This window comes from Rhinolophus hipposideros (genome assembly GCF_964194185.1).
Source record: "Rhinolophus hipposideros genome assembly, chromosome: 1".
Lineage (NCBI taxonomy): Eukaryota > Metazoa > Chordata > Mammalia > Chiroptera > Rhinolophidae > Rhinolophus > Rhinolophus hipposideros.
In genome coordinates this window covers 8502002-8525855 of record NC_138047.1, presented here as the reverse complement: position 1 = coordinate 8525855, position 23854 = coordinate 8502002, and the positions used below count along the sequence as shown (strand labels likewise).

Here is a 23854-nt window from a genome sequence, read left to right as displayed (position 1 = left end):
TACTCACTTCACTTTTTGTTTTAAAAGTACGTATTTTTTGAATGCTTGATTTCACTGATACTTCTAAGCTGAATTTGAACTGCCCAGGAACTCTCATTCTTGGCTATCCTGAAAGTACACCAACAACACACGATAGGACTCGCTTGGCTTTTGCTTCTGCCCCACCCTCCGCTGTCCCCACTGTCCTCCTCCATGGTCTTTCGAGGTTACTGTTAGGGTTATGCATCGTCCAGAGTGTATTTTTGCTACCAAGTCCCCTGAGTAAGGATGGATGTTCTGTACGTGTAGGTGATCGGAATATCCCTCAATACATAGTCACCTTTCCTGCGTTAGACAGAGCCAGGATGTGCACTCCAGGTGTGCCCAAGTCATCAAGTGATCACTGTTGTGAGTCAATGCGAACCCCTTTCCTAATGACCCAATTTCTGTAGTTGATTTTCTTTCTCTTAGTGAGAATGCAATTATCAGGTTCATTATTCTCCATTGTGATTTGGTGACTTTTTTAAAAAAATGCTAATTCCTGGTATTCTTATTAGTTGCAGATTTTTTAGATTCTTTCTTCTTTACTATCCTTGTTTTAACTTCGAATCCTATAACCAGATTACTACTATGCAATCTTGTATTCTATTCCTTTAAATCCTGTTTCCGATAACTAGGTCTTGAATATATAATATACTTGATTCTGAGTTACATATTTGCTTAATGTTTTCTGTCTTTTTAATAGACATTTATTGGGTACCACTTAGGAACTAAACACTGTGCTAGGTGTTGGAGACATAAAATTACTTAGGCACAATCCCTGCCCATCAGGTTTGTATATGGGTGTCACAATGTCAACAAAACCAAACTGATGGTATCTGTCCCTTTTTCAAAAGCCCCCAAGTTAAAGCAAGCATCAGAAGTTACTATTCATTCAACAAATAATGCAATTTTAAATTTCCCTAAGGTAACAATTTGTCAAAGCATTCAGGGGCAGATATTTCTGTATATGTTGTAATACGTATAAAATATGAGTATGTGAACTGGAAGCAGGTGTAAATCTTTCAGAATGACTCTTCAGGACTGGTACTATAACTTAATTATTGCGTGGTCTAGGCAGTAAATGCAAAAGGAATTAGGTAAAGGACAGATGGTTTGGAACCGTGGGTTCTGGGCAGGATTACTTCACAGAAAAGATGAGATTTGAGTTGAGCTATAAAGTATGGTTGTGTAAAGATGGTGAGTATGTCAGGTCAGAGAAAGCATAAACTAAGATATCCACATAGAATTAAACATGATGAAAGTACCAGTGAGGTGGCTGGCTTGACGTATGTAGCCAGTTCATTTGGAGGGATTTAGAGGAAAAGGTTAAACAGTGAAATCAGGTTAGGGAGGGATGTAAAAGACAGAGAAATAAAAACGTGGTCGAAAACACTGCCTACTCCTAAGGAAGGAAACAGTGTGATGAAAGGGATAGTTTAAGAAAGTTGTCTTGTCAGTGAGGGGCAAGAGACTCAAGTGGGGAGAACTTGGAACTATTCCAAGATAGTGATAGTAGGAATAGAATGAAAAATTCTGAAATCCATGGCCAAAAGCAGAGTGGGGGCAGGGAGTGGGAAGTACCCAAAGGTCTTAGACTGAAACTGCAAAGCATACGAAGGAATTCAAGATGATTATATTTTTTAGACTGAGAGAATAATAATACTTTGGATAGGAATAGAAGAGTTGAAATGCTTATCTACATCATTAAAAGGAAGAATGAGTATTGATTTTATTTCTTTTTTATACATCAGAGAAGTAACCCATACTTGTAGAAACAGCCTAACTGCGGAAGCGTTTGAAGTTAGAAGTGAAAGTCTCCTTTTAAACTTTCCCCTTCCTCTGTACTGCAGCTTTCACCCCCTTTAACTGTTAATGTTAACACTTGGATGTATAATCCTTCTAGAGCATTTTTAGTGCATGTGAGCAAGCATGTGTTGAATTTTTACAAAATTTGTATTATTTTCATTTTGCAGCGTGATTTGATTTCAGAAATGCTGAGTTTGAGGTGAGCATAGGATATTTCAGTAAAAAAAATCCATTAGGCTATTGGAAATCAGGAACTGGAATTTTCATAGAAGTTTTAAAAGATGTAAAACCTTAAGTTCTGCTAAGGGTAGGCATAGGAGAGACTTTCTTTTCTAAAGAGAATCCTACTACGTCTAACTTAATCTTTTTCTCTATATCTCTTTTTATGGTGTCTTTTAATTACATTAAAACTTTTATATGTAAATTACCGTTATGATTTAAGTTCTTTCTGTAAATTTCCTTGGATTTAAAAAATTGATTCAACGGCATAATTCATTCAGTGAGTATTTATTGAGTGACAGCTGTTTGCCAGAGGTGCATCGTTGAACAACAGAGAAAATGTAATGGCCATTGACTTAGCACAGCCTTCTAATTATTTGATAACAGACAATAATAGTGACATTTATTGAGCATTGACTTTGTGTTAGCCACTGTTCCAGATGCTGTTGACCATCCCTAAACTACTTTTGATACTTGTTCTATATGAGCTGATTATTAGTATGAATTGTCTGTGGTGTTCTGGTTGGTTGTCAGATCATATTTAAAACTGACTTTAAGAATCAGTTTTCTAATCTTTAAATAATATTCTCCATTTCACTAGTTCTTGAATATATAATATACTTGATTCTGAGCTACATATTTGCTTATTATTTTTTAAAGGAGTATTTATAGAATTAAAAAATAATAATAAGTTGCTTTGCTTTTGACTTTGTTTCAGATGGCCGAACAGACCCAGTTTTGGATGATGTTAGTGAAGCTTTCCAACTTATGGGCGTTAGTCTTCATGAACTAGAAGATTATATTCACAATATTGAACCTGTCACTTTCCCACATCAAATTCCTTCATTTCCCGTTAGTAAGAACAATGTACTTCAGTTTCCTCAACCTGGAAGTAAAGATGCAGAGGAAAGGAAAGAGTACATTCCTGATTACATGCCACCCATCGTGTCTTCTCAAGAAGGTTTGTAATGTTTTGTTCGGTTCTTACTCATATCCTCATGTAACTATTTTAATGGGGTTTTAATCTTCTCAGTTCTCCTAAGAAAATTATATAAAAGCTATGCCAATATATAAATTCTAGAAATACAATCAACATGTTTTAATGTTATTTACAAATCGTTCTAACCTTTAAGTCAACAAACTTGCAGCTGGCAGCCCCAGGCAGAACCTCGGCATAATCCAGATTCTTTTGTAAGTTTTAAGAAGGGGAGAACAGAATGTGTCCACAGAGACATACCAGTATGACATACTGGTATGACATACTACTGAGACATACTCAGTAGACATACCAAATGAGAATGGCACATTTAAGTAAATCAGAAAACCTTTGAAACAGAAAAATTGGGGTAGCTCTTTTCTTCCCTCCTTATTATTAATGTGAGTTGGATGAAGCTGGGAACAGTGAGTGAACAGTCACTAATCATTATGCAGATTTATCTTTGTTTTTTTTGTGATAAGTAGCAGTGTTTGCTGTTTGTTTATATAATTTTTGATTATAAAATAATAGCTTATCAAGCACAATAGTCAGTCATCACAGAGGTCTTTTTTTCCTGCATGATTTGGCATGTTGATTATTTAGGTTCACTCAGATTCTAAGGACTTAAGTATTGTGGTCTCTAATGCAGATACATAATGTTTTTTCTTGTAATAAATTAGAAAACTTGCAGTTCCTTTCTTTTTTCAATTCTAAAATCATAGGTATACTTCAGAACAATGCAAATGATGGCAGAAATAACTTTCATTTGTGATTTTTTTTTTTACTGTGGTAAAATATGCATAAAATTGACCATTTTAACTATTTTTAGATGTACAGTCAGTTCGGTGACATTATTCACAGTGTTGTGTTGCCGTCACCACGAGAACTTTTCCATCCTCTCCAACTCTGCAACCATTAAACAATAAGTCCTCATCCCCCTTCTCCCTTCCTCTAGCCCCTTAGTAACTGCCTAAAAGTGTGTCTCCTCCCCACCTTTGAATTTATTTGTATTTGTAGCCTTTATTACCTTTGAGGAACTTTTACTGTTTATAACTCCCCATGTAAAGTCATTCTCTAAATTTAAACCCCTCATTCCCTAATGTCATTGGTTTTGATCTAAGAGACCTGTATTTGTTACTTCTCTGTACATATATTTATTTATTTTAAAAACATAGCAAATGCATTTTAATATCAACATTATTAAAGGAGGGTTTCTTGGGCAGAGGCCTGATTGAAAAGAACTCCATTTTCTCTTACAAACAGGACACGAATGTCAAATGGGCCTGGAATTTTCTTTGCTGTTGTCTTTAAATATAACTTATTAAGCTTCCTAGACATCTTTATAAAAGTCATGCCGAGTATTAATCCATGATATGTCCTCTTGTACTTTAAGAATAATCTTTCTGTGGCTCTGAAGTTTTTAGCCGAAAGGTACTTAGAAGCACACAAAATTTGGAATTGTGCTAAGAAAACGTGAATGGTTATCCAATGCTGGGAGAAAACTTAAGGCATCGTATAGGAGGAGACTAAAGGAAAGACGCTAATATGTGAGTAACTGGAACGCCAGTGATTCTCAGAGTGATAGGTCATTATAAGTTTTGTATCAGTAAATTAGACGGTGGTTGAGTTTAACGGCGAGGATATATGTGCATTATCAAGAGGCATGTGACTGAGCCTGAACTATTGTCTTCTCCGTTTAATAGATTTCAGGCCATTTCTTCTCTGCCTTTTGGAGCTTTCTACATGTATCTTGTGGCTTGTATGTCTTTCTCTCTCCTATTATACCTCCTATTTAATAGTTAAACTGTTTGATTTTTGTTTTTTTCTGACCTTTTAATAATTTCGACTAAGATGGACATTTGATTAATCTTCACCCTTGATCTGTGCATAGGCTCATCTTTGGTCCATGATTAATCTGCATTTATCTATTTAGAGAGTTATTTAATTATTTTTTTAGAAATAAGCTCTTTAGTATTCCATTGTGTATATATATCAACAACAAAAAAAAGAAAGAAAGAAAAAAAATAGAAATAAGCTCTAACAAGCTCACTACTCAAAACCAAAGCTAGGACTTTGATAATAATCTCCACTTAACCAAGGCCCTCTTGTTTTATTTTTATAGCATGCAAATAATACACAATAAACTTTTCTCAAAGTAATATGGTTATCATGTTTAAATACTGCTAAGGAAATGTAACCAAGATGTAACTCAGATGTAAGTCTGAGTTACGTTACATTGTGTAGTGAAGGAGTATGAAAAACAAGTTAATGATTTTAGATACTTATGTCTGTCTGAAATTACTACAGTAAATTTTTGTGTTTCTCTCCTGGAATATTTGAAGCAAAGGAGATCACCCATTTGAGTTTTTATGGAATATAAATTATAACCTTTTAAAAAGGAAAATAACTCAAGTCTGAAAACTAGTCTTCTTTTTTTAGCTAATATTTACGGATTCTTTAAGAAGTAGAAATTTGCTGATTCATAAGTTAATGCATATGATTGATAAGGATGCAATAAATGATAGGCAGTACGTTAAGATGCTTTTCAAAACCTTCCCTCTCTCCCCCGTTCAGGGAAAAAGATTTCAAATGCAATCCTGTGGTTACCATTTTTCAGTGTAGCCACCCAAGTCCACTTAATAAATCATTCCAATCCAAAATCTCTTTTTTCATGGGTACGGCATGTTAGAAAGTTCCTGGTATTCTGGTTAGCGGAGCAAAGTGTGGTACAGACGTGAACAACTTTGGTAATAACATCTGTTTGCCAAGTTCTTTATTATCATTTTATTTCCTTATGAGCCACCTGTGATGTTGCTGACTTTGGTCATAAAATGTGATTAGTCAAGTGCTGTCACAGGACTACCATCTTATCAGTCCTTCTGCTTGGTTCGTGTCAGAAAAACATGTGAATGTCTTCTCTGCAATGGAGAGTGTGTAAGAATAGAAGGGCCGAAGGGGCATAGGCTGTCGTATAAAAAGCAGGGGCTTCATGAGCCATTTGGACGGGACTCAACCACTGTCTGGGTTTATAGTCCTACCAAGTTGCTTTACCTTTCTGAACCTTATTTTCATCATCTGTGAAATAGGTGTAAAAATAAATAAAAGCAATTTGAAATTTTGTAAAAAGCAGGCTCATAGATACAGAGAACAGATTGGTGGTTGTCAGAGGTAGGGGGTGGGCAAGGTGAGTGAGAGGGTCCAAAGATACAAACTTCTAGTTATTAAAAATGTCCTGGGATATAATGTACAGCATGGTGACTATAGTTAATAATACTGTGTTACATGTTTGAAAATTGCTAAGAGAGTAGCTCTTAAAAGTTCTCACCGTAAGAAAAAAACTTTTGTAACGACGTATGGTGACGGATGTTAACTGGACTTAGTGTGGTGATCAATTCCCAATATATTGGAAGTACTGACTCATTATGTTGTACACCTGAACCTAATACAGTGCTCTGTGTCAGTTATACCTCAATGAAAAATATAATACATACCTCATAGGTGACAGTGAGGGTTAAGTGAGGTATTTTGTAATACATTTATATAAAATATATTAACTCCTATGACACACAGCCACAAATGTTAGTTCTCTTGCCGTTTTCCCTTCCTCCTTTTTAAGGACTTTACTTTTGAATGGAAACATAGCATACATTTATGAAGTACCTCTACAATAAGAATAAACCTAGAACATTGTGAATCGTATGCGTAGGGGCTAAGGGAATGCAAACCTAACAGCTGGGCCGGGGTACTGAGGAGCTGTTTGAATGTCAGCAGTGTGAAGGTGATGGAGGAGGGGAAGGAATTCTTGCCCATTGAATCATACTCCCATTTCCCCGGAATAACCTTGTTTAACAGGTGTGAATCCTTCTAGATCTTTAATGTCAAATGTCTTGACTCCTTACACTCAAGATCTGTGTCCCCTTCAGTAGCTGCCATTTATTTCTCAATCTGCAATCTGACTTCCTACTCTCATCCTTTCCTTGAAACAGCTCTGAGATCCCCAATTACGTAGTAATTGGTGACCTTGCAGATCCTCTTTTTGTGGGGGTGTAGCGTAGTGAATTATTAGAAGGCCAATCAAATACCTTTTTAACCCCCTCTCAGTTCAACACATAAAACTTTACTAACGTCCCCAGAACCGACCCCCCACCAAGCCCAGTTCACAGCCCCTCCTCCCTCCCTCCCTCCAAAACTAACCAGGATCCTAACTTTATAGGGAATATTTCTTTGCTTTATAGTGTTATCAGCAAAGTGTGTATCCCTGGCACTTTGATTTCTTTACACCGTCCTCGTGTTTTACTTTCCATGTCTTTTAGGTCTTTCTTGATCCACAGCCGCCCCCTCTTCTGCCCCCCACCAACCCGCTCTTTCCAAAGCCCTTTCTTTTTCTTCCAGTGTATTGAAGAATCTGGGTGGCTTGACTTCCAGGGTCGCCACCGTCTGGGTTTTGCTGACTGTGTGCTCCTAGTACGCTTCAGCATGTTTCTCGAACACTGGCAGTGAGAAGCTGGGGCTGGGTCAGACTCGGGCCAGACAGACGCAGGGCTGTGCTTCCTCCTCGGGAGGCTGACGTCGGGGTTCCCTTTCTTCCGTATTAGCAGTGTTGATACTCACTCATGGGGGGTGGGGGGGTGTTGCGAGGTCGTGACAGTGCGTCACTGGGGTTTTATTTCATTCTTCACTAGAATAATTGCATAAGGAAATCCTTTCTCATCTGTTACTGAGTTACTTTAGTGGCACAGTTCGTACAGGGAAAGGAAGAAATGCCTGATTCTTTCATTTTATAAACCCAGTTTTGAAAATAATGAGTTGGTTCCTGGTCATCTGTAGGTGACTAATTAGTTTTACCCTTATTGCAACTCAGATTGTCCCATCTTTGGCCAGTGGCAGCTTCTTCCATCTGGCTTCTGAATCCTTTTGGAATGATGCCAGTCTTTGAGAGAGCCTTTGCTGTCTGGTGTATCAAAATGTTCCATGCTCATCTTGTATATTCTCGTCCGGCATTGGAATCAAGAAGCCCTGGCTTCTGGGGAAATGGCATTTCAAGTTGACAATCTAGGCACTTGGGGTACTTATTACAACTGTGTCTTCATTGTTTCTAGGCAATAAGTAATAAAATATACATATAGATGTATGTGGATACATAGATAGGTAGGCAGGCGGATAATAGATGAGGTACTTTATGAGTCCATATAGATATTTCCAATTCAGATTCAAGACTACAGTTTTTACTTTTTGTGTTACATCAGTAAATACTTTTGTCCATAACAGGAATTCTGGCTCCCAGGGGTAAAGAAGATGATAAAACATTCCATAATCACTCATTTACTTACTGTATCTTAGATTAGGCATACAGTTTAATACTGTGTCATTCATGAATACTGAAACAGGTAAAACATTTTTTTGCTTATGTTATCCTGTTATTCACCCCAATTTTCTATAATTGTACATTGTCAAATCGTATAGCTACCTTTCTGAGTTCTGTCACCTCATTTCCGAGTTTTTCTAATTTTGATTTATTTTCAAAAATAATCATTTCATGTCTTTTAGACCATTTTAAAATAGAACATTGCAGTTTTTATCTGTTGGTTTGGTTTGTTTTTTTTTGAGTATGTGTTTCTTGTGAATTTCCATTGTCTTTGGTATTTCATCTCCTTTTTATTATAGAAATTGTGTATGTGAGTATAGTTTTTCTGAACATCTAGAAGGAAGTTCAGGGGAGTTTTTCTGACTTTACAGTGGCCCCTCTCCTGCTGTTTTTGTGTAATGTTCAGAAGTCGGGTAGCTTCCTTTCTGAGATGTTCTGTCTGTTTTCTTCCACCACTTTTATCTGGATCTTTTCTTAATGCCAGTTTTCCTTTTCTGCTCAGTTGTGACTCCGGTGCCAGCAAGTTTCTTTGCAGTGGGCTCTGCCCTGGAGAGAGTAGCAAATGGTCAGGTTTGAAATCTCTGCACTTGACTCTTCCCAGCCCTGTAGGTCTCACTCTGGCCCCTGGACCTCACCCATTTTGGAAGTAGCCAGACCCTGCTCGGCCTCGGCCACTCTTCTTACAGGGCCTGCAGGCTTTCAGTGGGTATCTGTTGGCTTTTGAGGTTTTCCTCTTTGGGCCAGTCTTCCCATTACCTCTCACCGCCTCCCCCTGCACAGATGGGCAGTACTCGAGTCTCTCTTGGCTCTTGGTCATTAGTCTTCACCCTCCTGTGTCTTGGCACTGATGCGCATACTTTGTCACCTCATCATGATAATTGCTCTATTGTTATGTGGCAATTCGGAAAGATCCAAAAACTACATTGCTGCTTTCTTCCAGGAGTCCCTTTATTGCTTCTTCTTGTATTTATCACTCCTTGAAACTACTTTTTCTTAGTGATATCATGCTCTTAATGCTGCTTATATGACTGATTCATTCTCTCTGCCTTTTGTGGGCTCATCTTCTGTAATTCTTCTACCTCTCAAATGTTGAGGCTCCCAAAATTTTATCTTTGACGTCTGCTTTTCTCACTGTACGCAATTTCTGTGTGTGATCTTCTCTGTGCTCATGGTTTCGTCTCTCATTTGTATACTGTTGACTTCCTGAGCTGTCTCTCCCTACCACCACACCCCTCAGACTCTATACCCCATCGTTGGTGGGTTGTTTCCACGTTGCCCCTATCAGTGTATTGCACCTCACATCAGTATATCAAACGCTGTTCATGTTATCTTACTCTTAATACACATGTGTTATCTATTTTAGTTGGTGGCACCATCTAATACTTAGTCATTCAAGCTAGAAATGCTTCTTCATTCCCTATAATCAGTTCTGCTAATTTTGTTTCCTATAAATTTCTGAAATGCTACCCCATTATTCCCTTTGTTTACGTCTTTATCTCTTCTCTGAACTAGTCTGATCTTCCAAAATAAACTCTTAAACCAAAAGTAAGTTTATTCCACAGTATAAGACACTTTATTAGCTTTCTCTGTTTACGCTTACAGTGAGCAACCCTTTTTTCTCAAGGAAAACCAAAAATGTCTAAGGAGAGCAATTTCTTTTTTTCATTCAAAATAAAAATGGCTTTAATCATTCTAGAGAAGTTCATTCTTGTAGGTGAGATTACGAAATGAATCGAAGACTGTTACTGAGGAAATTTACACTGCCTTTTAGTCACTAAAATATTAATATTTGTGTTTACTTGCAAATAGAAATATAAAAGCAGCCGTCAGATAATTTGTCCTTGAGAGCACATGGTATTTTCATAAGCATTATCTTATTTAATCTTGAAACAAGCCCTAACGGCGGATGCTGTTACCATTCCCGCTTTACAGAAGGAATGGTGGAAGTTTTACAAAAGGGTGGATGAACTTGCCTGTGTCACACTGAATAGGGAGCAGAGCTGGATTTAGTTGATTGCTTTAGTGCTGCATGTAGGGTACCCACTGTGTGTCACGTCGTACACACGGAACCCACATCGAAGGCGGAGGCGTGAGTAAGATGCCCATCCCTCCCCTCCTTTGGCCTTTTTCTGTGGTTGCTGGAAAGCTCTGCGTGGGCAGGACATTCCTAAGCGGGTAATACCGTCATCAAGCCAGCCTTCTGAGTAGACAGGTTTGCAGAACGCCTCTGGGCCCCAGAGCCCCGCCTCACACCTAGCACTCCCCGTCGCCCCCTCGGGTACTTTACCCTCATGGCCTTGCAGGACTGGAGTGCAAGGGTCTGGGCAAAATGTATTCTGTGCATCCAAGGCAGTTGCCTGGGGCTTTGTGGTGTTTGTTTTTTCCAAATCCTACAGCATCCGAGCCAATAAAGGTTATATCTGAAATGATCTAGAAGGCTCATTTGTGGTGACTAGCCTGTCACGTTCCGTACAGGTTTCTCTGTGTAAACCTGTGGGGCCCTCCATGATGAGACTTCTGCCTACCTTTACATGTTAATTTCCTGCCCCTCATTACTTCCGGCTGTAACCCCCAGAATCATTAACTCGCTTGTTTCCCCAAAGGAACTGTGTGTCTCCCGGTCTTTATGGGCTGACTTGGAGTTCCTTTCCCGTGCCATGCTCCTTTGGGCACCCATATATCTCTACCATCACACTTAACAGATTTTTGTTCTAATTATTAGTTTTATTTGTCTCTAGAACTTACCCTCATCTTACTTACTGTTTACATGGTACACTCACTCTCCATTTCACCTTCTGCACAAAACCTAAATTCCTGTTACTCTACCTGAGAGATCAATTCAAAACCCGGAGGAAGTGACTGCTATCTTTAGGGGAATTTGTTCAGTATGTTGGGGAAGCAGTCTCCGAAAGTAGCTTATCCAAAGTAACACATCTCTTAAGTGACAGAAATGACAGCCGAGTCCCAGTCTGTTAGTCTTAGCCCAGTACCCGTGGCTTCCCTCGTTACCCTGGTATTATTCTCAGCGTACACGAATAAAAACAGGAAGGTTTATCTTGTGACATCTCAAGTTTTTTTTTTTCTTTCAAATTAACTTCTGGAGTAGTTTTTATTTTTTTAAATTATGTTCCGATTCTTTTGCTCATGCTACTTTTTCTGCTTCTTACTATCCTTAGAAATGGCTCCTTACCTATAGCATAAAGATTAAATCTTTAAAAATTTATAATAAAATTTTTATAATAAATACAGTGGTTTGCATTCAAACCACCAAAATTAGTCCTGAAGTAGAGGTGTATACATTTCAAAATAGAGAATAAAGTACCAGCGTACACCGATTTGGTAGACTGCAGTTTACAGTGGACTTGGCCAAAAATTCTCTTCTTTACTGAAAGTTTTTTCTTTAATCTGTCTGGATTTATAAAAATAACACATTTTCACTATAATAAAATAGTTTTTTTGTATCTAAGTCAACAAGTAATCACATCAAATGTCTTAGAAAAATTAAGTATTTTGAGATTTTACTTACGACAACCACCTAATTTGTCAGTTTCCCCCTCCAGGCATCCAGATCAGAAAAAAAAGATTTTGTTGTTTTTTTTCCCCCCAATTTTAAGTTTTCCAGAAGTTTAACATTCCTGTTATCTAATTATATTTCTTGGGGGTGGGCGGGGAGAGAGAGAGAGAGAGAGAGATTACATGGCTGATTGGCATAAGACCCCAAAGTTAGTGTTTTGTTGTAAGTTAGGAGTTCGCCTGTCTTGCTTTCCTGAATTTGAATCTTATCTGGGACAATGCAGTAATTGCATTTTACACAACTAATTACCCACTATGGCTACATAGCGCTTTCCTATTTCAAATAAAATAATATTGTTATTTGCGCCATTCATGGGGTTTATATACTGCTCCTGTGCCATTGGTGCTAAAGGGAAATACAAAGCCATTTTGTCATTCATTCATCAAGTAGCTCTGGAGAACCTACTGTGTGCCAGGCACACAGCTTATTTCTGGAAATACAGAGATGCCTTCCTAGAGCTTCCAATCTATATGGGAAAAAGATTAGACCAATATTTGTATGTGATTTCAAATTAGAATTTGGAATATTTACTTTGTCTGTTGCAAGGAATGAGGGAGTCTGGATAATTTTTAAATAACCAGGATACGTTGATTAGATTAGTAGATTCTGGTGGTCGTGGGAAGGGTGGACACCAGAGAGGACACCACTGGAAGCATTGATAGGGCTTGTCGCAGTCGCCCAGGGAGAGATGATGGGGCCCGAATTCTGACTGGGGAGCGATGCAGAGTAAGGACCAGGTGTGGGAGACGTGGCTGCATAGGACCGGGTGATAGAGAAGTTGTAGAGAATATGCTCGAGAGGAGCTGAGGTTAGGTGAGCAGTTGGGAGTCTGGGTATCCAGATCCTAAACAGACTGGCCTGGTCAGGAGATAAAATTTAGAATGCACCTTATCTCCCTCAGGCACTGCGCTAGCATGACCTTTCATTTAATTTTTAAAAACAATCAGGTAGAGTTCAAGATGACATAATCTGGCATGAACCTGGGATACGGGCAGACTTCCTTGCTTTAAAAATGGCCAGGTTTACTTGTTATGACCAGTTTGCTGATAGAGCGCCCAGTCTGTGCCAGACGTGCTTCGTTGGGTGGTGCAGAGGCCCTCCTTTCAGGGACCTCCTGGCGGAGGGAGTATATTTAAACGTGGCCCAGTTGTCCTTGTAGGATGCTAAGTTAATATTCCTTGAGTTCTTAGACAAGAAATTGCTTGAAAACACCTAATGTGAGTTTTGTCATAGAAGATTAAACATTAACCTTTAGTTTATTAGTTCAGGGCTTAAAGTTATATATAACATTTGATGTTTTCTTTAGTAATGGGATGTTTGACTACCAAAACTTTGTAGCTTAGTATTTCATTGAAGTCTGACAATTGAAAGCCTTTCTTTTTACTTTCTCCCAAGCCCCAGTGCCCTTATTTGTAAAATGGGGATAAATAGCCTCCATGGGATTATTATAATTGAATGAGATAAATGTTATCTATCGTTATAGGTTTTTGATAGGGTCTTCTGACAGCAGGCCTGCCTTTACAACGTGTTCCTGTAACTCTTAGGACCAAGTACACTGGTTGTCATACCACTGTAGCCTCATGAAACACTTAGAATACAATAAGCGTACACGTTTGTAATAATGCCCCCTCTCAGTCTTTCTCACGTGGAAATTCTGACATGATGTGTGAAATCCTGCGGCACAGAGCGGGACGCACAGAGTCAAACTTAGGAGTGGCACTGCATTCTGAGTAAGGGAGGTTCAGTCCCACCCATCCCCTGTCCACTGCACTTCCCCCTGGTGCTGGTTCAGCAGCTCACACCCTGAAGACCGAAGCACAACTCAAAATTTTACGACACTGATTAACTTTGAGAGAAGCAAAATGAAGACATACGTGAATGTGCAAATTGTGTTGGCCAGAGCTTTACAACTACCTCTCAGCGCTCTGTCTCTTCCATTGTGTTTTTGGTAATGGACTTTAGTTGAACGGATGTCACTTTTACTAACTTTTAATCAACTTTTTCTGACCCTAAATATTTAAGAATTTGTATTTTAGATAATACTTAAGTGTAGTTATTTGCTTCTAGTTTTACCACAGGAAAGAAGTAATGCTTTTTCTCTCTTTTTGTTGTGAGCACTGTGATGTGATGTTACAGTGCTGATTAATTGTTGAAGTTTTTTTCTAATACATTGCCAGGCACACAAGGAACACTCTAAATTGGTTATTTCCCCCTCAAATAATCACACTTGATTTAAATTTACAATTCATTTTTATCAAGTATTATATAGTAAAAATGTAATGTTTAAATATACTCTGTTAATAATATTTATTTATCATCCATCTATTGTATTCTTGCTGGAGACTTCAAATTCTGCCGTTTAAGTAAGAAAATTGATTTCTTTTGTAATGTGGAAGTGATTACAGTTCAGTAGGTGGCACTCTTTCCTTTTCAGTTAGTGTTAATGAATATCCAATTAAAGGCCAAAAAATGTATTCAAAGTCTTAAGGAAAAGCATAAACTTAAACCACTGATGGCTTGTTTTAGAAAGAATAATAATAATTTTGTTAATAATTTAGCATCTATGGAACTTTGTTAGTTACTATGAATATATTTAATATTTATTTTCCTTGAGGAAACTTGTATCTAGAACAGAATTCCTTTTGTCATTTAGCAGCGGCTTTATGTTATCCTTTCTGAAACTCTGGATTTTTCTGAAAAATTTGAAATTATTATCCATTAGTATCTACTTTCCCAGCTTTGATTTTTAAATATTATCTTCAAAGTCCCACTAGAAGATACTTTTAAAATGAATACATTTTTCCCATTCTAACATAACAGTTTTCCTCATTTTTTATAGTGCCCATTCCTTTTTCACTTATGAAGAGAATATTTGGTTTGTTGAAATAGTTAATACAATTTTCTTTTACTCTTTTTATTCAACTTATGTTCCACTTTTTAATCTTAACATTTTTGTTGTGTTTTCCTTGTTCTATGTATTTTATATTTACTGTTTTTAAAGAATGTACTATACTTAGCCATGTTCTTATTTTTAGACACTTTGAATGTTTTTAAATATTAAAATGTTGCATTAAATATCTTTGTGCATATTTTTCTTTTAAATTATTTCCTTATGATAAATTCCCAGGGTAGGAGTTTATAAGTCAAAGGTATAAACACATTTATGGCTTTTGACATGCATTACACATTGCTTTCCAAAGGAATTGTATCGTTTTACGATGCCATAATGAATGTGTGATTTACCAGTATCCTGGCAGTCTCATTGGAATTGAATTTCAAAGTATTATTTATTTATTTATTTCTTTAATGCAAACAAATTAAACACATTTTGAGGCTGACATTTTGTTTTAAATTTCTTAGTTAAAATTTGGGAACTAAAAGAAAAACTTCCACTGGAATATAACCACTATTATTATTGTGATTTAATCCTCCAAGTCTGTGTGTGTGTGTGTGTGTGTGTGTGTGTGTGTGCAGGCTGATTTGAACATAGTTTAATAATAATATATAATTTTATAGACTGTGTTTTTCATTTAATTAATTCACCTACTATGTGCTAATCCTTAAGTAACTTCTGTTTGCTAGGCAGTGGTAATAGGTGTAGGAGTGAATTGGAAATGTATAAAATGGACTTACGAGATTTGGTTTGGGTGGTTCTTAGTCATGAGACGGTGTGTATAAGCAAGGATATGATTGGAGTAGGTTGGTGGTATGGAGAGGATGGCAGTTTGTTCGATATTTTGACTTGAAATACTTAGTGACTATCTATGAGCATGTATGCCTCATTGAAGTTAGCTATTCCAATACAGAGTGATGGTTGAGAGGTCTCATTAGAAATAGAGGAAAAATATTATTCATGTTGCCATGTGGTTTTTATAACCACCATTTTAAATGACTGGACATAATAGGCCATCATTTAGTGTTGAACATTTAGGCCTCTTCTAATTTTTAACTTACACGAATACCACTGCAATAAAAACCTTTATTCATACAGTTTTCTTAGTCTTTCAGATTGTTTTTTATGATTGAGTTTACAAGGTCTGATTACTATGTTAGAGAGTATGAAGTTTTAAAAAATGTTTTTGGTAAAATCCCTTTAAAAAGTATTGACAGTACCACTGTAATGTAGAATACTCACTTTATTCCATCCTTTCATTTAAAACAATATTTCTAATTTAATGATGATTTTTATTTGCATATTTTATATTTTTCTGGACTAATATTTAACATAATTTGAGAAAAAGTGTTCTTAACTCTCAGTATTTTTAGAGTCCATGGGCTCCAATTTTTTGTTTTTAGTTTTGTTTTTAAGCAGTTCTTACTATTTGAAAGCATTAGCATTTTATAATTTTTATTTTTAGAGCTTTCAAAAGGACAAAGAAAACATTTTCTTTAATTGCATAAAACTCACTCTGTCTTGCCGTTGCCACATGGGTTCCTTGAACCTTGTTATAAATCTAAGTTGCATTATGGGATCTTATGGATCATGTTTTTCTGGTATCTTGAAACATTTTGCTATTTTATCATCATAGGAATTGTTTTATTATCATTCATCATTACTCATCAGTTATTCCAAACTATGCTTTAAACAAATAAATAATAAAATAGAAGAATGATGAATCTCCCAGATAAGGTGATCCAGTAGGGAAATAAATAGTCATCCTTCATTTTTCTAATTGTGCAACCAGAGTATTATATTCTATTTCAAGAAGACTGGAAACATTATCGTTTTAGTCTACTTTTAGATTTAATGGATCACAGTGAAAATGTAGAATTTTTAATTTCATTTATAATGGGAAAGAAAAAAATTGACATGTTTCACAAAGAGATCAAAACATTTCTGGCTTTTTGATGGTGATGATGATGATGATGATGATGATGATGATGAAGAAGAAGGAGAAGAAGAAATTGATCATATAAATGAAATTTCAATTGTGGGTCTTCAAATGACCATATCCTAGATGAATTTTCTTCAACTGAGAGTTGACAAGAGAACAGTACTTCTTAAGACAAACAAATAATATGGTTTTCTCATCCAGTCAGTCATTTAACAGGAAGGGCTTCATCATGCAATAATATTTTCATAAAAAGACCATCCCATTTTGCTAAAAGGATGTGTGACAATATTTTTTCATATTTTATGCCTATATACCAAAATTTACATGATACAAAGGGATTGCTGTGTTTAAATTCTTATTATAATTTGTAATAAAGTTGTTTTTACTATGCTTTTATTCATACTTCTGTAAATTGTTAATAAAATGGCTTAAAAATATAAAGGTTCCATTAGACCCAGATGTCAAATGGTAATGGCTATTTTTCCTGATATATTCGGGGTTAAAGTAAAAAAGATTTGTCAGATTTAATGGCATTATTACATTTTAACACTTCTTTTTAGTGTGCAATCCTAATTATGTGTGACAGACACAATTGGGAATAGTTAGAAGGAAATAGTAGTTCTGGACCAATCAGCAATGGAATGAAAAACTCAGGAAGTCCCAGTGCCATGGTAAAGGAGAAAAACTCACTTTTCATTTCCTTTCATGTACAGTGTGTTCAGATTAACTTTAAAGGAGACTGAAATGTAGGTCGGAAGATTTTGTCTACAATTGGGCATTACCTGTGTGTGGAGCCCATCTCAGCAGGCATCTCGTCATCAACTAACAAACCTTTCTAGGTCCCTTGGTAGCTGCGGGATATCCGATTGCAAGTTAAATATGAAACAGGGGTACACTTAGTTTTGCATTAAAGGATTTCTTAAAGTTCAACTTCAAATGAAGTTGTTAGTGCATTCATTTTTATTAAAGCTGGCTTTGTTAGGAAGGAAAGGATAGCTAGAACTGTCCTCTGTGGTGTTGTGAAAAATGCTTTGGGAACATAAAATGAGTAGCATAAAATTCTGTACCTTTACATATCTGTATGGTACATACCATAAGTCTTCTTATAAATACTATATAATTATCGAGCCTGCCAAAGGATCATTTAACCTACTGTGGCAGTAGAGCCTATCAGTAAACGTATCTCTACAGTTTAACAGATACTAAACGTTTCAACAAATGTGTCATGGCAGGGTTTTTTTGGGACTTTCTTTTTTTCAGCTTTGCCTATCTCAATCTTAATAACAAAAAGAAATAGCACGTGGTGAGTTTATATCACACCTTGAGGGACAAGAGGCTAAGTTCTGGATTTGATGAAACTTTGGTAAACAACAACACTCAGATACCCTGACTTACACCCCAGACACTGATCTCAGGGCTTTCCACGTGATAGCTTGTTTAATTCTAATAATAATCCTATGAGTTAAGTACTGTAATTGTCCTCATTCGATATATGAGCAAACTGAGATGTAAAGATGATAAAGAACTTTTAAGGTCACATACTAGTAATTAGGGGATCCAGGATTTGAACCCAGGCATCCAACTCCGAAGAATTTTTCTTAAATTACTAATTAAGCTAATTTTGTGCTTAAATACTATTGCCGTAAGTGATACTCCAGTTTCTAAGGCATTGTCTTAGAGGTTCCAAGGTCCATAAGAAAGAGTTGGGATACCTAATACCACTGGTTTCACCCGGTAGACCTGGGACTTCTTCGAAGACTTAGGGTTATTGCATGGAATGTGTGAATTTATATTGCATAAGCGTGATATATAGGCTAAATAAAAAAAATCTTAAATATATGTGTATATATGTATATATATAAAACTATTTTAAATGTACATAACAATTGTTCATAACATACGATTTCTTTTAGTATTGCTTAGTTCATAGCTTTTTGTTACTAGTATGTATTTCCCTAATTAACACATACTAGAATTAAAAATGTTGTTATAGGCGTTCATGAAATCTTTAGATGTTAAAAGGAGGGTATTATTTATTAGAAATGGTTGGGAACCATTGAATGACATGTTGCAGGATTTGCTTAACGTGGATCCCTGTCTCCTGATAAATCTTCTCTGAGCCAAAGTAAATTGCTCAGCCAACAATAACAGTGAAACTGTTATTTTCTATTCTCAATGATGTACTGTAGATAAAATCCTTACTGTGTTTTAATTAAGAAGCATGCTTAACAGTTAACTACTCTTCATTGATTCGCTCTCACAAATGAGAGCATTCATTTTATTTTGGAATTGACAGGACCATCATGCTGTCAATTTGGGGAAGTCATGTGGGAGACAAAATCCATACTACATGTAAATTTAAAGTTAAAATTTATATTATTTAAAATATTGGCCTTGTAATACATATTCTGGTATTTAAGAGATAAAATTTTAACTTTGGGGTTTTAGCTTTATTTTCCAGGTCCCCCAGACTTCTAAATTAGTTGTGCTTTTGGTTGTACCCCTGTGTTCTTAAGATACTTGGTACGTCCTTACATTGTGGCCCTTATTATTTCTTCAATTCATTCAACACAATTTATTGATCTGTTGTTGTACGTGCCAAAAACACTGTTAGGAACAAATAAAATATATATGTGAACAAAACAGACAAAAATCCCTGCCCTTGTGGAGTTTACACTTTAGTAGGTAGAATAGATAGGAAATAATAAACATAACAAAAAAGTAAAATGTATAGGATTTTTTGGAAAGGGATAAGTACTCTGAGAAAAAATAGAGCATTATACGGGGAAATGAAATGCTAGGATGTGGGGAAGAAAGTTGCAATTAAAATTATGGTTGTCAGATAGATATCGTTGAGAAAGAGACATTTGAGCAAAGATTTAATGACGGTAAAGGAGATAGCCATGTAAGAAGACACCTGGGGAAAGAGCCTTGCAAGCAGAGAGAAATCTAGTACAAAACCATGAAAGGGCATATGGCTGGTGTGTATGACACGGAGGTCAGTATGACTGGGGCAAAATGATGATTGAGGGGCAGAGTGTTAGGAAAGGAGGTCAGGTACCACCAGGAGGGGTCATCACGGGAGCCCTTGTAGGAGTCTGCCTTACTTTCAGTGAGATGGAGAGCTATTAAAGCTTTTTCATATTTAAAAAACATTTTCAGTGTAGAAAATTTTCAAACAAAAAAGTAAACAGAGTAGAATAATTAACTTAACGTGTGTCCATCACCCAGCTTCAACAATATCTACTCATGACCATGCTTGTATCATCTGTATCCCCATTCACTTCTCTCCCTTTCATATTATTTTGCAGAAAATCCTTAGCATCATATTATTTTATTCATAAATCTTTTCACTATCTATCTGAAAGATAAGAACTGTTTTTTATCATAACTATATTAGTATTGTCTACCCTCAAAATTAATAATTCTTTAATATTATCAGATAGTCAGTCTTTTTACAAAATTTTAATTGTCTCATAAATGTTTATGTTTATTATTTCCTTGTTTGAGTCAGGATCCAAATAACACATTGTTATTGGTCGATATCTCTCCCTGCCTCTCCCTCTCTTTCCCCCTCTCTCCCTCCCTACCTCCCTCTCTTTCTCTGTTGTATTTGCATATTTGTTGAAGAAACTGTGTTCCTGTAGAGTTGTTCATAGTCTGAATTTTGCTTATAGAATCGCAATGGTTTTGTTTTACATGGTCCTCTGTAAATTGGTAGCTGGATATAAAATTTGATCATTGTGTGCTTTGATTGTTTTGGCAGCACTATTTCATAGTTGGGGATGTGTGATTCCATCAGGGGACACATAATGGCATTGTATGGTGTGCGCACATGTGCGCACATGCGTGCATGTATGTGTGTGTGTGCGATTTTAGCAAACATTGAACTATTAAGTCAACAGAAGTTGCAAAATAGTAACAGTCCAATTCTGTTCTTTCTTCTTTTATTAGCTAGAGTACTTCTATAAAGAAAAACTTTCCTTCATCTACTATTTGGTTACCTAGTGGTACAGTTTATATATGAAAGGCTGGATCAATGTTTGATCTCTTTTCTTCATCAGTTTTCAGAGCAACTAATTGGTTTGCTAGTTTCTCTCAGCAGTCATCACATAGTTGTGCATGGGTTTTTTCTAAGTATCATTAGGAATAACTTTGACCAGTGTCAGCCTGTCGCAGTTATTATCCTTACTGGTGTTCAGCTTGTCCTGTCTTTGGCATGTGGGACCAGTGGTATGCTGGAGCTGGCTCATACCCACTTGCCAGAGCCCATTAATAATATTGTTAAATATTCAGAAAGTTTGTGGGTTGGTTGTTAAACACAGCTTTTTTTTTTTTTTTTAAAGATTTTATTGGGGAAGGGGAACAGGACTTTACGGGGGAACAGTTGTCCTTTCAATCTTTGTTGTGGAGGGCGCAGCTCAGCTCCAGGTCCAGTTGCCGTTGCTCGTTGCAGGGGGTGCAGCCCACCATTCCTTGCGGGGTTCGAAACCAGCAACCTTGTAGTTGAGAGGACGCACTCCAACTAACTGAGCCATCCGGGAGCTCACTGGCAGCTCAGCTCAAGGTGCCGTGTTCAATTTTAGTTGCAGGGGGCAGAGCCCACCATCCCTTGCGGGACTTGAGGAATTGAACTGGCATCCTTGTGGTTGAGAGCCCACTGGCCCGTGTGGGAATGGAACCAGCGGTTAGGAGCACAGAACTCCCAACTGTCTGAGCCATCGGGCCGGGCCCCTAAACACAGCTTTTATTAAAAAAATCAAGTCATATAAACTTACCATTACATAAGTTATACTAAAAGCAGAGGTACTCAAAACTCATCACATCCTAGTTATTTTAGTTTTGAAATTAAGTTTATTGTGTCTGTATGGAGGGATGCTATCAACCGGCTGCATGCCACTGTACGTCGCCTCTTAATTCCAGTCATGTGCCTCACAGGGGTAGTTTGAAATCAGCCATGGTGGGAGCACTTACACCTCAGAAATCAGCAAATGCTACAGATGATGGCTTTGTGGATTGTTTTGTTGATTTTGTAGACTTAAGAAAGTGATAGTGAAAAATGCTGAAAATATGGATTAAAATGTGTCATATCTGTAGCTGTTCCATTGTAAATAGCACCTCAAAAATGAGGAAATATTCTTCCAGTATTCTAAAACTATTGCATGTGGTTTAGCTAAGAAGCTGCTCACACAGTTTACAAACAAGTGAAGTTCTAACATAAGCCTTCCTTATTTTACTTAGTTTAAACCACAAATCAACAGACAATTCATGGTCAGCAGCCTGATTTAATAAATAAAATATTTATTTATGCCCATCTGTTTACATATTGTTTGGTCATACCAGATAGCAGGGAAGTGATCAAAGACTGCTAGGGTAGTATCGAAAGGACTTAGAAACTAACTGAAAGAGGGTCCCACTCTGGTAAATGTTTCATAACTGCTCTAAAGAAAGGATGCTTGTATATGCATTTATAAGTTTATTATAAATTTACTGTCATAAAATGTATAGTGCACAATTTACAAATAATAACAATAATAAACAATACTCTCTATTGTAAATTCCATAGAGCCAACTGATTTTCACGGAATGCTCTTGAGTTTTGCTGAACTCTCATATCCATGACCAAACTACAGTTGCAGCTGACAAAGGAGTATAGTTCCAACATGAATGGTGGTTCATATTTTCCCTTATGTTAATGAGGAAGATGAAAGTGAAACAACAGATGTGTACTTTGAAACTTCACCCATTCATTGATAGTATGAGTGAGTTCTTTTTTGAGTTGGATACTGGTTTTTGAATACTAGAAGATTTTCTCGTTTTGTGCTGTTTACTACAGTGGAATGGCTATAGATACAGCACACTTTTAAATTTAATCTGCATTTCAACACTTTCTCCATCACTTTTTTAAGTGACAGTGAACAAAACAGTAAATCATTCTGTGTTTTGTAGCATTTGTCCATTTCCATGATGTACATACTCCCACCCTGACCAGTTTCAAGCACCAGTGTGATGCCACAGAATGCAGTTTTGGGAAGAGAACTGCTGACTTTTGTTATTATAAAATGTTTTCATCCTACAGGTACAGTACATGTAAATAAATGAAAGAACGTAACTAGGAGTGATGAATTCTAAGCATTTTTTACTTTTATTTTTATATCATTTAATTGTAAGCTTATAAGATTTAATTCTAAATCATATACCTATTCCAGCACACCACTGGGCGGGTCTCGCTTTTTGCAATAAGCATATGTCTGAAAACGTTGATATTACTCAAATTTTTAAAAGCAGAATTTAAAATAAAACCAAAATGCTCCCTACTTAAAGGATGCTTGCCCCCAAATCTTTTGTAAAGTGACGCATCATTCTGTGAAACAAGCAGTGATCCCAGCTTCAGATGAGCTGTTTGAGGACATCTGTCTAGACACAATTAAGACCATAAAACTAAGAGAGCTGTCAAAAACACTTAGCTCATTAGAGGAACGATAGATGGTGCTTTGTATTTAGAATATTATGATAGCAATGTTATAGTTCCCTCACAAAAGAGTATCTTGAAAACTATAAATTCTCTGTTTAATGTTCTAAACTTTCTTTTGAATTTACTTCTTAATGGAATCAAATCCACTCCTCTTTTTGTTTGAATAATGATCAGTGCAAGTAAGTTAAGTACTTCGTTTCGTAGGTGATATGATTTAGGTGGTCCTGCTGATGCCTCAAATAAACGAACATGAAAGGAAGGAAAAAAAACAAGATTAAAAAACAAAAACTGACTGAAAATGCATGATCTTCAGCAGGCCACGTAAACGTCTTTCTGAAACTGGGCCTTTCCTATCACAGGTACATCGTTTTGTCCCATTAGCAAGTTAGAACTGCTTCTCACCACTGCTTTCCTAGACGATCCGTCTAGGAGAAAGCTCTTTGGAACTGGAGGAGAAATTGGCAGGATGCCTGCGGAATAGCAATAGGTACTCCCAGAGAGTCAGGCTTGGTGCCGGGAAGTCTTCGGGACATTGAAGTAGACACTGGATAGTGTATTATTTGGTGGACTGTCACAGGACTCT

General features: G+C 36.7%; 1 protein-coding gene across 1 annotated transcript in view; it reads left to right on the top strand.

Annotated features, from left to right (window-relative positions):
* The window catches only part of TAF3 (TATA-box binding protein associated factor 3), a 143488-nt gene that overhangs the window by 1879 nt on the left and 117755 nt on the right, over positions 1–23854 (top strand). Inside the window, exon 2 of the mRNA XM_081053583.1 lies at positions 2765–3007. Within this exon, the coding sequence (XP_080909709.1) occupies positions 2765–3007 (243 nt within the window). The remainder of the gene's footprint in view (positions 1–2764; positions 3008–23854) is intronic.